Raw genomic sequence first — 13,340 nt, 5'->3', positions numbered from 1 at the left:
CTCCTTCGCTCTCCTCACTCATTCATTTGGCTCAACTCATCTTGTGGATCAGACAAGATCCACCTGAACGTCACCAACAACCACCCCATCATGGAGCCTGAGGGCTGCCGCAATCAGCTGGATAGCACAGCTTCCTTGGATGTGACACTTCCCAGTTTGCATCCTGTGCTGTCCGTATCTATGGCAACAGAGGAAGATCCTGCCCTGTCAGTCAATGAACACAAACATGGGGTGTATGGGAACCTGGTTGGAGGTCTATCCTCCGTCCCCTGCAGCATCGGCCCTCTCTTTCCACGGGGGGGTTGCAGTAATTGGAAGTGAGAGATTAACTGGAAGGTGTTGCTCCTGGTGGTCTATTAGGGGAGGCATTCTTGCTTGACCCCTCATCTGGTTATGCAGCTGGTATCTGGCCGGTGTGACGGTCCAGTGCCAGGCTCAGCAGATGCTCAAGACACACTGCAAAGTCTCTTCAATCTTCATAAGCAAACAAAAGTAACGGAGTGAAAATCTGACTAGTCAAGCTTCTAAACTCCCTCTAAGCTTCTGTTGTCTCTGCTGTGACAGAGATTTTTGTCTGACAGATGTTTACAGGGGATGGACCATGTTTCCGTGCTGTGCGCCGCCTGGGAAAACATCTGGAGTTTGCAGGGATTTACCAGTAATCCCTTCGGCAAGCTGTGGAGCGCTCCTCGAGAATTCCAGTGTGCTGGTAGAACGAGCAAGCTTTTCTGGGGAGGTAGAGAGAGAGAGAAGCAGCATTCCCGGGGTCAGGAGTCTTGTAAGCCTCTTACTGCACCAGCTTTTAAGCTAAATAAAATAAACTGGCTTGGCTAAAATGGCTCCTATGGGATGAACTCCACAAGGCAGAAAACAATTCTAGACTCAAAGGACCAGCCTGGAAGACGTCTCCAGCTGACTGACAGAGCAATGCACCCGATGTACCACCTGTCCAGGTGTTGGAGTATTGTGTGGAACAGGAGGGAATCCGAGGCCCCACACTCAGGAGGATAATAATCAAGCAGGTCGGTTATGTGGGGCGAGTCCATGCACGGCTTCAAAAACCAAAAAAAGATTCTACAGTCCTAAAAGTGGAGTTCATTTTTCGCTGAATAAAACCTGTAAGACCAACAAACATCAGCACGTTTATTTTGTTTAACAACCAATTGTGTAATGACAATTAACATTGGGCTCCTGTTTGACAGACTGCCACCCAGGAGGCGTCTCCACTGCCTCACACACAGGGACGGCACCAGAGGCTCTCCCTTGATGAGACGCCGCCACACCCCACACACTCATGACGGTCATGACCACCATAACACACCGGGCCTGGCACACCCGATGGAGCTGCTCCATGCTCCAGGATCCAGTCTGCAGGAGAACCTGGTGAAAAGCGGGTGGGGGGGTCAGTTGTCCTCACTGTACCATGAGAATGATATTGATGCTGTTATTTCAAATTGTTATTATTATTATTATGGCAGCAAATAATAATAATAACAATATGAAATGTCACTATTTCACTGTTATGCTGTTGCACATGAACTCTAACCCAAAACAATGTTATCTGCAAGTTGCGATGCACCAATTCCATTTTCTTGGCCGATTCAGATTTCCAATTTTTTTAAGTGTGATTTGAAGACACAATAATCCGCTTTTCTTCAACGGAAACTTTGATTGTCATAATTAGCGAAAATAATGCTCTTACAGTTTCCCCTTTAAGGCTGCAACTAACGATTTATTGAATTATCGATTGATCTGCGATTATTTTATCGATTAATCGCATTATTGCACTTTCTTGCAATTACCTTTACAATTTAGCATGACGTTGTTTTAGACATGTTCTAACTAACAATAAAGACAATAAAAATAAAAAATAAAACATTTATTTTTCATTTGAAAAAATACATTCTAGTCATTTCATGTTCTTGACTCTATAATCTGGCACAGCAGGTCTAGATGTCACATGACGTAGATGTCTCGGCTTTAAGGTGCAGGGCTGCATGCTAAAGACAGACAGACAGACAGATTACTTAAAGCCTGGTTTCTATTACTGCTCAAAGTGCGGATCCGATCTAGACCCGCCTCCTGTATCCGGTAAGTACACACACGTACGAGCACGTAGCGTTTCTGCCCCAGACCGGATCAGCAACCTGCTGAGTGACTTGATCGCGTCTTTGCGTTCATGTTTCTGTCGCACAGAGCAGTAAACAGACTGACGGGACCCGAGTCCTGACCAGGACTGAACCGTAAAAAGAAACCAGGCTTTCCACTGTGGAAAGTACATTTAAATGTTAACAGCCAAGACAACTCCGTCTGCTCCAGGCCAGCCCACAAGCTAACTTACTGAGGCAACTCTTCATTCTGCTCCGCTACAACTCCTACCTGCTTTCTGCTCAGGTGTTCATTCATGACGGTCCTGTTCCCGTGCCAAGCGAAGTCCTCCTTGCAAAGTTTGCAAGTAATTTTTTCTTTTCTTTAGTGAGAGTGAAACACTCCCAGCCTTTAGCTCTTCTCAGCCTACCGCCACATGCTGCCCTTATATATTCGCGGCATTACATGTCGAAAAACACTCGTTTGGCAACAAATTTATTATCATTATAAATTGATTTATCGATTCGTTGTTGCAGCCTTATTCCCCACATCCCACGAGGTTCTCATAAATCTGAGTGCACAGATGAGGTGCTCTCCTGTCTAAAGAGGAACAAATCAGCTTCCTCTGAAGACGAGCTGCTGGATATCAGCATCTCTCTCACTGGAGCTGAAGCAGCTGAGAGCAGCGGCGGAGGGCAGGAGGGGCTGCAGGCTGGTTCTGGGCTCTGAGCTCTGCCTGCTAGCGTTAGCTGCTTCCCTTTGGTAGCTTCCTCCAGCTGGGCTGATGGAGTTTTAAGAGTCTGAGTAGGTTAGTTGATCGTTTTTGACCTGATATGTTTCACAAATAGCAAGCTTTATATCCTCATTACTCCCAGTGAGGAACTTCACTTTCCACTGGTCTCAGCCATGTTCAGGCTAACCTTGTCCCCTCTTGATGTCTTTGGACTATGGAGGAAGCTGGAGTACCAGAGAGAACCCAGCAGGAACAGGGAGAACATGGAGACTCACCCAGAAAGACCCTGTGCTGCAGCCACGGCTCCACCCACAACCCTCTTGATGGGGGGCCACAGTGAGGACCACTGCTCCACTGGGCCGCCTTGCAATTCTATCACCTACACTTAAATGTCAGTATTGTGACCTTTAAAGGTTTTTTTTTGCAATCAGAAGTCTACGTACGCACACACATGCACACACACATGCATACACACACACACACACACACACACACACACACACACGCTCGCGCGTGATGACACATACTGATCTGTAACTTTGATTGATGACACGGACTCGCAGCCTGAATCATGAACCCAACACGCAATGTCAAGGCTTCAGTCAATGCTCTACAAATTGGAAGTCTATCCTCGGAGCAGAGCTGGTCCTGGGAGAAGTACTCCGTGGGAGTGGGGGGCTCACTGGGGGGTCCTGGCGCTGACGACTGTTCTGCAGTACTGCAGTACCACCCTCTCTGTCCACTCAGAGGAATGTAGCTCACCACTTCAGAGTATGTGGATGAGCCTCGCTCTCCCATACAGAAGCCCCCAAGACTTGTACACTGAATCTGTGTGTGTGTGTGTGTGTGTGGGGGGGGGGGGGGGTTTGCAGGGGGGCGCTGCTAATTTACGGTCACTTCCTGTTTGGCATGCTGCCGAAAGCGTGTCTGTCAGTCACACAGAGGCTGAGACAGCCGGGAGAGGCCCCTCACTCCTCGTACACTCAGATCTAGACCCCCACACACCCCCTCAAGCACTGACACACACACACTTCCTGTTCTGATATGTGTGTTCTGGGAACAGGCAGAACCAGCAAGGACCCCCGCCCCCCCCCCCCCCCCACACACACACACACACACACATTCAATCTGTAGTCTTACAGTCAAAAATGATCAGAGGCGTTTGCAACTGAACAAACCCGTGAGACATAGGAGTCACTGACGGAGAGATGGTTGTTAAAGGAAGACAAGTAAAGACTGATAACATCCTCCTCCCCCTCCCTCCATCCTTCTTTGGATGAACAGTGAAGTGGAATAAGTGGTGACGGGAGGGGGGCTGTTGCCATGGTTATTCTGGCCAGTCCTTCCTTGGTGTGACACCGTGTCTGTGTGTACTGGTGTCACTGGTCTGCTGGCTGACCCAGTTCCAGTTCTCCCTCCGACACGCTGAGATGGACGCATGTGTTAGCAGCCGTCTATCACACCACAGCACACATGCCTAACAACACTTGAAACATGGATGCCCACCGATCGTGTCCTTCCATGTCTATCAACATCAGTTTGTGACGTCGCGCTGCAGCGTCGTCACAAACTGATGTGGTAATATTGTACAGTACGTCCCTACATGAAGTACATCAGTGAAAGACACAAGCACCCAGAGCAGTACAAAGCCAAACCAGTGGTTTAAAAGGCAGGGAGGCCATGTCAACTTTGAAACAATAACTGCATGAATCAGTGAGCAGCTCCTGTAGAACACCTCAACCGCACGCCCACACCTACCGGCTGCATGATCTGAGGGTAACATGTAAAAAATTAATATGGGCTGTTTGTCATTTTTCCCAACCAACAAATGCTCATTTTAATTAGCAATGACGCTAATCATAAGAATGCTAACAATAAGAATGCTACTGCCACCCTCCATGACTAACAGAAGGGCGGCTAGCAGCTGAAGTAGCTGGTTGTCAGGAGCTTGTAGCTGAAGCATCTTCATTAGCAGAACAGCAAACATTCCAGCTTCACACACACACACACACACACACACACACACACACACACACACACACACACTCTAAAAAGTAGCATTGTACTGCTCAGTTATACTGCTGACACAAAATCCCCTTTAGCCCAACAAACACACTCAACTCAAATGCAAGCAAATGTGTGTCCATTAGACAGGAACGAATGTTCTTGCAGGTTTTAAACACATTTTTGTGAATACGAAAATCACAAACTTCCTTCCAGCAGACGCCACTAGATGGGAGCTGTTCACAGCCTGTAAGTCAGCTTTTCTAAGAAATCGTGTATTTATGGTAAAGACCAGTGTCAGCAGCCAGGAGTAAATATTCCCTCGAGGGAAATTACATGGAGAGTGTATTTAACCTCTGCCTCACCACGAGTTCCAAGGCGAATTCTAAACAGCAGTGCAGAGGATAAAGCTTGTCTGGGGAGAGATTCATGCTCAGCTAAATAATTCAACATCTTTATGAGCACTCGGTATGGAGACATTGAGCAAACGTGGACTTACCTTCTCGTTATATTTGAACTTGACATAGAACCAAGTGGACTTGATCATCCTTCCCTCCTGCATGGGGCTCTCTAATGTCGCAGTCACTCTGGAGCGTCTCAGCTTCTTTATCCTCCAGCTCTCTTTCCCTCCCTGTGCCTGACTTCAAGCGTCTAAAGCTGCCACCGTTTCTCCCGCTTCCCCGTCTTTTTGGTGCTGTGTGTGTGTGTGTGTGTGTGTGTGTGTGTGTGTGTGTGGTGTGGTGTGGTGGGCTTGGATGGATGACAGAAGCGCTCCTCCGATGGGATTCAGCTGTGGTGGCAGATGCCAGCAAAAGAGAATGTTTCCCTTCTGATGGAAGAAAGTCTGCAGACTGGAGTGAACCTCCCTCACCTCCCCCACCATCCTCCCTCTCCTCTAACTTTCTGTATCTCCACATCCCTCACTGTCTCCCCCCAGTGCTCCCTCCTATGCACCGTTGAGCTCTCTCAGCTTGACCTTGTTTAACCCCTTTCTGTATCTATTTCAATCCGGCGCTGTTCTACCCTTTGTAAAGTAACACTGTCTACTTTATTATTCGGGCCGACAGCAGCTCCTGATGTTGGTCTCACCCTGAAGGAGCAGCTTTCCCACGGGCCAGATAAACTCTGACAGCTGAACAAATGTGCCTCCAAAATACTCTGTCAAATGCAGTTACAGGAAGTCAGATTGGGTACAGCTCCACGCGCCATGATGGAGCTTCAAATATTAACAAGCAGTCCACAAAGGACGACTGTTCATGCGCTACAATATTTCATTTAGTGAGCAATCACACTTTTCATGTCTGACATAGACGAGGGACTAAGTCTTTTATTTGGGTGTTCATTATCTAAATATTAGTAACCTAAATGGTATTTTCTTTTGTTAAGTCTCTCCAACAAGTGTCCATAGCTCACAAAGGTGTTTCTCCCTCCTGCATCACCTCTTTGTGATTCCAGGAGACAGCAGCTACGTATAGTTAGCTACATAGAAGCTAACGGTCACCACAACGCTTACGTAGTCTTTAGGGGTGTAATGATTCATCTACTACATAAATGTAACTTTTTATATTCCCACGATCCAATGACATCAATCTGTGCTCGGTAAGTTGGCCTTCTGGACGACATATATCAATCTAGCATCGTTTTAAAATGTAATTAATCGATGGTAGCAATACTAGGAAATAACACACTAGATTTAACCACGGCAGAATTTATGTAAATATGTTTTTTTAGTACTTTTAATGATGAAGATGTTAAACGTTCCCCAATTTGGTTTGTCTGTCAGTGACATCATCACCACACGCCAGCAGCAGCCCGATTTTCAGAACAACAAAACGTAGCATGGTGGATGACGGAGGAGAAGCCGGCGAGTGAGAAATGATCAAGCCACCATTGTGGTCCAGTGTGGAAACACTTTGGCTTTTGCAAAGATGGAGCTGCTCTAAATAAGTCACTTGCCGTTTGTAGGACATGGAAAAGCAAAAGTAGCAGGTAGCCTGCTGTTAAATCAACCTGCAGAGATGTTGGTGGCTCTTTAAATTTGACAGCAGGTAAACCTGCAGTTGAAATGTTGGTTGCACTCACTGTACTTTTATTGAAAACACATTGAATATTGAAAATGAGAGCAGGAAAGGTGAACCTGCTCTTAGTATAACCTGAAGTGTTGGTTGCTTTTTATTCAAATCAAATGTTGGCGCATTTGCCATTGATTGTGTTTTACTTGTTGTTTTTGTATCTATAATTCATTTCTACCTGATTCCCTTACAAGAAACAACAGGAATCTTGGAAACTTCACCTGCACTCTTCAGTATCCAGGTGTTTATTTCACAGTCATACTGGTAGAATTTTTGGCTAAAAAGTTACTGAATGGACTTCAAGTCACTGAATCGTTTCAGATTGTATCGTTCTAAGTCAACTGATATCACTTGAATCGTGTCGTAACCACGAACCGTGATACGGATCCAATCGTTGTTGAAATAAATGGTTTCACCCCTCGCTCTCATGTAGACGAGTGTAGACTGGCTGAGAATAAAGGCTAGGAAGACTGGCCTTGTACCTCTACTAGAAAGGCCATCATGGAGCTTCTAGCTGGTGCTGTTGAGCCCTGACGAGTTAACATCTCCCTTGTGTTTCTATTCCATTCATGAATCAGTGTTGACGTGAGTGAGTGGAAGCATGTTTCATAAACTCAACTTGTGGACTCTGATTTATCTGCTGCTTGATGCAAAATGTTGATAGGAAACATTCGTCCACTTATTGCCCCGTAGCCTTAGAATTATATCAGGTATAGCAGGAGAATAATGACATTCACGAGCAATGTTCCGGCGGTGGTCACAGGCGGCAGCATCTATGAGAGCAGAGGTTCTCAAGCTTTTAAACCAAGTACCATCAAAGTTAAACAACAGTAGTGGAGAAACTCTTCAATGGGCTGATCAAGCTTCCACCATAGTTCAGCTACAACTCTGCATGTACCATTACCTCCACCATGGAGGTCGCACCATCATCGGCGTGAGTTTGTCTGTTAGCAGGTTCGCTCCAAACTTTGTGAAAGGTGGATCAGGATGAGATTTGGTTGGAAGATAGAACTTGGATTGGGAAACAATTCAATTGATTTGGAACAACTTCCTGGGTGTGTGAGCTACTGTAGCAGAACACTGAGCCAAACCTACAGCCAAGTAAGTCCCACTTATTGAAGACAGAAGAACCCACATGTTGTCCATCCCTCCATCAATCCATCCCTCCATCAATCCATCCATTCATCCATCCATCATCCATCCACCCATCAATCCATCCATCCATCCCTCCATCAATCCATCCATTCATTCATCCATCCATCATCCATCCACCCATCAATCCATCCATCCCTCCATCCATCCATCCCTCCATCAATCCATCCATTCAATCCATCCATTCAATCCATCCATCCATTCAATCCATCCATTCAATCCATCCATCCATCCCTCCATCCACCCATCCATCCATCCATCCATCCATCCCTCCATCAATCCATCCATTCAATCCATCCACCCATCCATCCCTCCATCAATCCATTCATCATCCATCCATCCATCCATCCCTCCATCCACCCATCAATCCTTCCCTCCATCAATCCATCCATCATCCCTCCATCCATCCATCCATCCACCCATCCATTCAATCCATCTATCCATCCATCCATCCATCCATCCCTCCATTCACCCATCCATCCATCCATCCATCCATCCACCCATCAATCCATCAATCCATCTTTCCATCATCCCTCCATCCACCCATCCATCCATCCATCCATCTCTCCATCATCCATTTTCCCCCTCTTCTCCTGTTGAGGGTGGTGGGGGTGGAGCCTATCCCAGCAGCCTTCCCCCTGGACAGGTCACCAGTCCATGGCAAGGCCAACACATAGAGACAGACAACCATTGGCTCTCCCAGTGTTAATGTCATCTTGAGATCTTTACAGTACTGTGGTTAAACAATTACACATAGCATGCAAAGAGATCATGTAAAACAATGCGAGAGTGGAATATGAGCAGGTAAGAGCAAATGTCTGCTTCATTATCAGGCAAATAGAGAAAGAAATGATTTTGCATGCTCCAGTTCCTGGACAGTTTTCTAATGCAGCACTTTGTCTCAAAGGTGCATGTGGTTTGATTCAGGTAGTTGGAAACCTCCTTCCCAGCGGAGAGAAGCCAGCAGAGGCCCTGCAGCTTCCCTCTCTCCCTCTGGAGACGCCGCTTCTTTCTCCTGGGATTTCAACCGTATGTGTGTGTGTGTGTGTGTGTGTGTGTGTGTGTGTGTGTGTGTGTTTGTGTGTGTGTGTGGTATGGGCTTGCCAGTTGTAAAAGCATCCTCATGCCTGACACGAGGGCACTATCTGGGGTCTAGCAGCCACAGATGTTGGGACGCCTCCAGCTACAGTAGACGCCTCAGCTCTGCTCCAATTTTCCATGAAACCTGCTGGCAGGAAAGGACAGAACGAAGGAGGAAACTCCTTCAAAATATGTTCTCTCCATTTCCTAAATGCTCTTAGAAGTTACTGTCATCTTTTATGCTCTGGGCTAACAGAGCTCCATGCTGAGGCTCACTGAATAATGGGAGGTAAGAGACAGGAGGAGGCACCTGAGTAGCAACATCCCCTGATCTCCCCCAGCCTCACCTCCAGAATGCTTAGTGGAGGGGAGAATGACTTGAACTGATTACATCTGCTAGTCTTTGACCTGCTCCTCCTCCTCTCTAATGCTTCTGAAGGCACACACACACACACACACACACACACACACGCGAGAGGCAGTGGCATGTTTCCTGGCTTCCCGTCCGCCGGCAGTATTGGCCAGTAACACAAAGGCCATTTCCTGCTCTCGACGCACGCTGATGCAGGAGGCGAAGCCGAGTCTCTGTGATGGCTCGATAACACAACCCATCAAGGCCACGGGCAGGAAATCAGGTTAGCCTTCCCTTCCTCTCATCCTGCTAACCCTGGGGATTATGGCACCAGTCTGTCTTGGCACAAACCGCTTTCAAGTAAAGCAAAGACACAAGAAACGTCGTGAAGTGGAGGTGAAGAAAGATGCTTTTTTTTTTTTAACCCTTTAACATCCAGCACCTTTATCAGCATGTTACAATCAACAATTTCTCTGGGTTCTTCCACCAAGTCAATAATATCTGAGGTGAGCTAACATTGTTACAAGCCAGCCCGTATCACGGAACCAACTTGATTCCCTCAGTCATACTTAGCAACAACATGCTAGTGCAGTGCTTGTGCAGCTTGTCCTGGGTCACCATCATGGAGACTGTGCTTTAGTCTCATCAGTATCAGCAGCAGGAGCCCATGTGAAATGACATGATGTGATTGTATTTCCATCTTTAAAAGGAATAATATTTTTTTATGAAATCAACCATGACCACGTCATGCTGGTGTGGGACATTGAGGTCTAAAACTGCTCAGCCATAAAGCTGGTCTGTGGTAAACTGATGGTCCTGGTCCAGACTCTAGATGTCCCGTCAGGCACCAGATACTGGAAAAACAGGCCACTTACCGAATCCCACACATGGAAGCGGTTCCACACGATGACCCCATCAGAGATAAGATAAGATCAACCTTTAATTGTCCCACAGTGGGGAAATTTAACATCGTTACAGCAGCAAGAACAAAGGAGAATTTAACATAAATAGTATGAGAAGATAAATAAGAGGGGTGTGCAAATGTACAAAAATAAGTAATATATAAAAGTAAGACAAAAAAAGTAAAGAGGAAAAAGTATGTACAGCAGTGGAGTATGTACGGTCTTAAATATATGTGCATATACAGTGATACTGCCCTTGAGAAAGTTCTGGTGGGTTTGTGGTCTGCTGGTTCTACAGCTGCTGGTTGTAAAGTCTGACAGCTGGAGGAAGGAAGGACCAGCGACAGGCTCCTTCACACACTTTGGGTGAAGGAGCCTGTCGCTGAAGGAGCTCCTCAGTGCTGTTAGGACGTCCTGCATGGGGTGGTAGTCACTGTCCAACATGGATGGCAGCTTAGCCGTCATCCCCCTCTCTCCTACCACCCCCACTGAGTCCAGGGGGCATCCCAGGACAGAGCAGGCCTTCTGGACCAGTTTGTGAAGCCTCTTCCTGTCAGCAGTCGAGATGCTGCTCCCCCAGCAGGCCACTCCACAGAAGATGGAGGATCCATCCATCCATCCATCAATCTATCATCCATCCATCCATCCCTCCATTCATCCCTCCATTCAGCCATCATCCATCCATCCATCTATCATCCATCCATTCATCCATCCGTCCCTCCATTCAGCCATCATCCCTCCCTCCATGTTCCCCATCTTCTCCTGTTCAGGGTGGTGGGGGTGGAGCCTATCCCAGCAGCCTTCCCCCTGGACAGGTCACCAGTCCATGGCAGGGCCAACACATAGAGACAGACAACCATTGGCTCTCCCAGCCACGCCTACGGTCAATTTAGAGTCTGGATTAACCTGGTCCCTCTTGATGTCTTTGGACTGTGGAGGAAGCTGGAGTACCAGAGAGAACCCAGCAGGAACAGGGAGAACATGGAGACTCACCCAGAAAGACCCCGTGCTGCAGCCGGGGCTCCACCCACAACCTTCTTGATGGGGGGCACAGTGAGGACCACTGCTCTACCGGGCTGCCTATGATGACCCTATGATTACTAATATTCACTGAGCCAGACCCCCCAGTAGGTTCAAACTCTGTCTGGACAATCACATAACTCAGCGGTACCCTGCCACTCCTCGGTCAGGAGCCACTCTCACATAGAAACAGCTTTGCAAGAGCCACCCCTTTTCCCCCTGGCAGCGCCATGCGTTTGACAATACGGATAACAGCACTACGTTGTTGAGCAATTCAGAGCATGAAGTATAGAGCAGAAACTGTAAGTTATTGTTATCACTGCACCCACAGATGTCATTACAGTTTCAGTAAAACGATCATCAGGGCTGCTAAATGATGTCAGAAATGACCACGTCAAGTCGGTGGACCGATCAGATGCTCTGAGTTCTTCCTCTATTGTTTAATTGATGGTGGCAGCCAAAGATCAACAACAAGAGACCAGAATTATCTGCCAGTTTCTCACTGCATGTTCATGGTGGGTGGAGTGCCAAGATGCTGCTGGGACGTACCTGACATACCCTGCGGCGCTTCAGGTACAAACCTGGCTCTGACTCTGAATGTGACAGGTCCAGAGAGAGACGACCACCTCCTAAACACCAGCATATACTCAAGGCAAAAGTAATATTTACAGTATATACTGTGTATTCTGTAGTAGCGATGATAGTAAGCTTGTATCTTCGCACGCACGCACACACACACACACACACACACACTCGAGGTACACGCTAGGACTTCATCAAACACAAGTCAGTAGGCTATTTGTAAAGAGGTGAACAAGCATGTGTGTGTGTGGGGGGGGGGGGGAGTCCATAGTACACACCCACACAGTACAATAACTTTCAGATGCTGAAGGTGGTGCCAGCTCCATGATGTTTTACTTCACTTCCTCCCCCAGCATTCACTTCTCATCTCCAGAAACTGGGAAGTGACCCATGGATACCCAGCTGACCAACAGAACCAGCTGACCGGCAGACCCGGCTGACACACATAACCCAGCTGACCAATAGAACCAGCTGACACACAGAACCCAGATGACCAACAGAACCAGACGATTCAGCGGTCCCAGCATCGGCGGACGGATCAGATGAAAGCAGAAAATCCAGATAAACAGAGACTAATTGCTCACAGACAGCAGAGACCAGGGAGGGGCAGGGGGAGCAGTGTGGTCAGAGCTGGACCGCTGCTGAGCTGGCTGATGCTCGCCAGAACCCTGAAATCGCTTGCATATGCAGCAAATGACGGCAACGCTGTGGAATGACCAGCAGAGGAACAGACGAGAGGAAGCAAGAGGAAGCATTTCAACTTCCTCCCGAGCAGATTAGGAACTGGCGTGACCCAGAGGTGCTGCACCTAAGAGGGTCTGCAAACACCAAGACCAAGACCAATCACCCGTCGGTGGGAGGAACAAAGCCCACATCCTGCGCGGCTTGAAGAGCCTTGTGGTTGGTCTTTTGACATGTCCAGAGTCCAGGAGTTCTCTGTCTTTCATCAAGCATCAGAGACGCTCTGAGCTGACTCCCATCTGTGACGCTGGCCTTTGTCTTCCGCCAACTTGTGGCCTATGAGGTTTTTCTTTGGCAGTGTGCATTCTGGAGTGTAGAGGCCTGCACACACTTTCAGGCAGAGCCAGATTTTTCCAGCTGGGGTTTCTGCAACAGTCTCCAGCTGAACCAGGTGTGTGCTGGAGTCTGTTAGCTCTGCATGCAAGACCCATTAACATCGGAGAAGAACAGCTCATTTTATTTCATCATTTTCAACCAAACAAGGTGTTTAATAAGTATCACCCTGTGGTATCCTGGTGTTCTAACCCAGCATTCAGACACACAACTGTTCTGTCCACTTTAGTTCCTTCAACAAGCACGAGGCACTGGGTGGAACATAGTTCAGACAAGGAAAC

The 13,340-nt window shown here is 47.5% G+C and overlaps 1 protein-coding gene across 10 annotated transcripts in view; it reads right to left on the bottom strand.

Annotated features, from left to right (window-relative positions):
• The window catches only part of auts2a (activator of transcription and developmental regulator AUTS2 a), a 388,494-nt gene that overhangs the window by 228,441 nt on the left and 146,713 nt on the right, over positions 1 to 13,340 (bottom strand). Inside the window, exon 1 of one of the 10 annotated variants that reach the window (XM_086179179.1) lies at positions 5,325 to 5,636. The exons of the other annotated variants lie outside the window; for them this stretch is intronic. Coding sequence (XP_086035305.1) covers positions 5,325 to 5,387 — 63 coding nt within the window. The 5' untranslated portion in view covers positions 5,388 to 5,636. Of the gene's footprint in view, positions 1 to 5,324; positions 5,637 to 13,340 lie in introns of those variants that run through there. 10 annotated transcript variants of the gene reach the window in all.

The sequence above is a fragment of the Aulostomus chinensis genome, chromosome 15, assembly GCF_037954235.1.
Source record: "Aulostomus chinensis isolate RoL2024-O1b breed Wild chromosome 15, RoL_Achi_v1.0, whole genome shotgun sequence".
Classification (NCBI taxonomy): domain Eukaryota; kingdom Metazoa; phylum Chordata; class Actinopteri; order Syngnathiformes; family Aulostomidae; genus Aulostomus; species Aulostomus chinensis.
The sequence above is the reverse complement of the archived record's forward strand: the minus strand, read 5'-3'. Positions and strand labels throughout refer to the sequence as shown.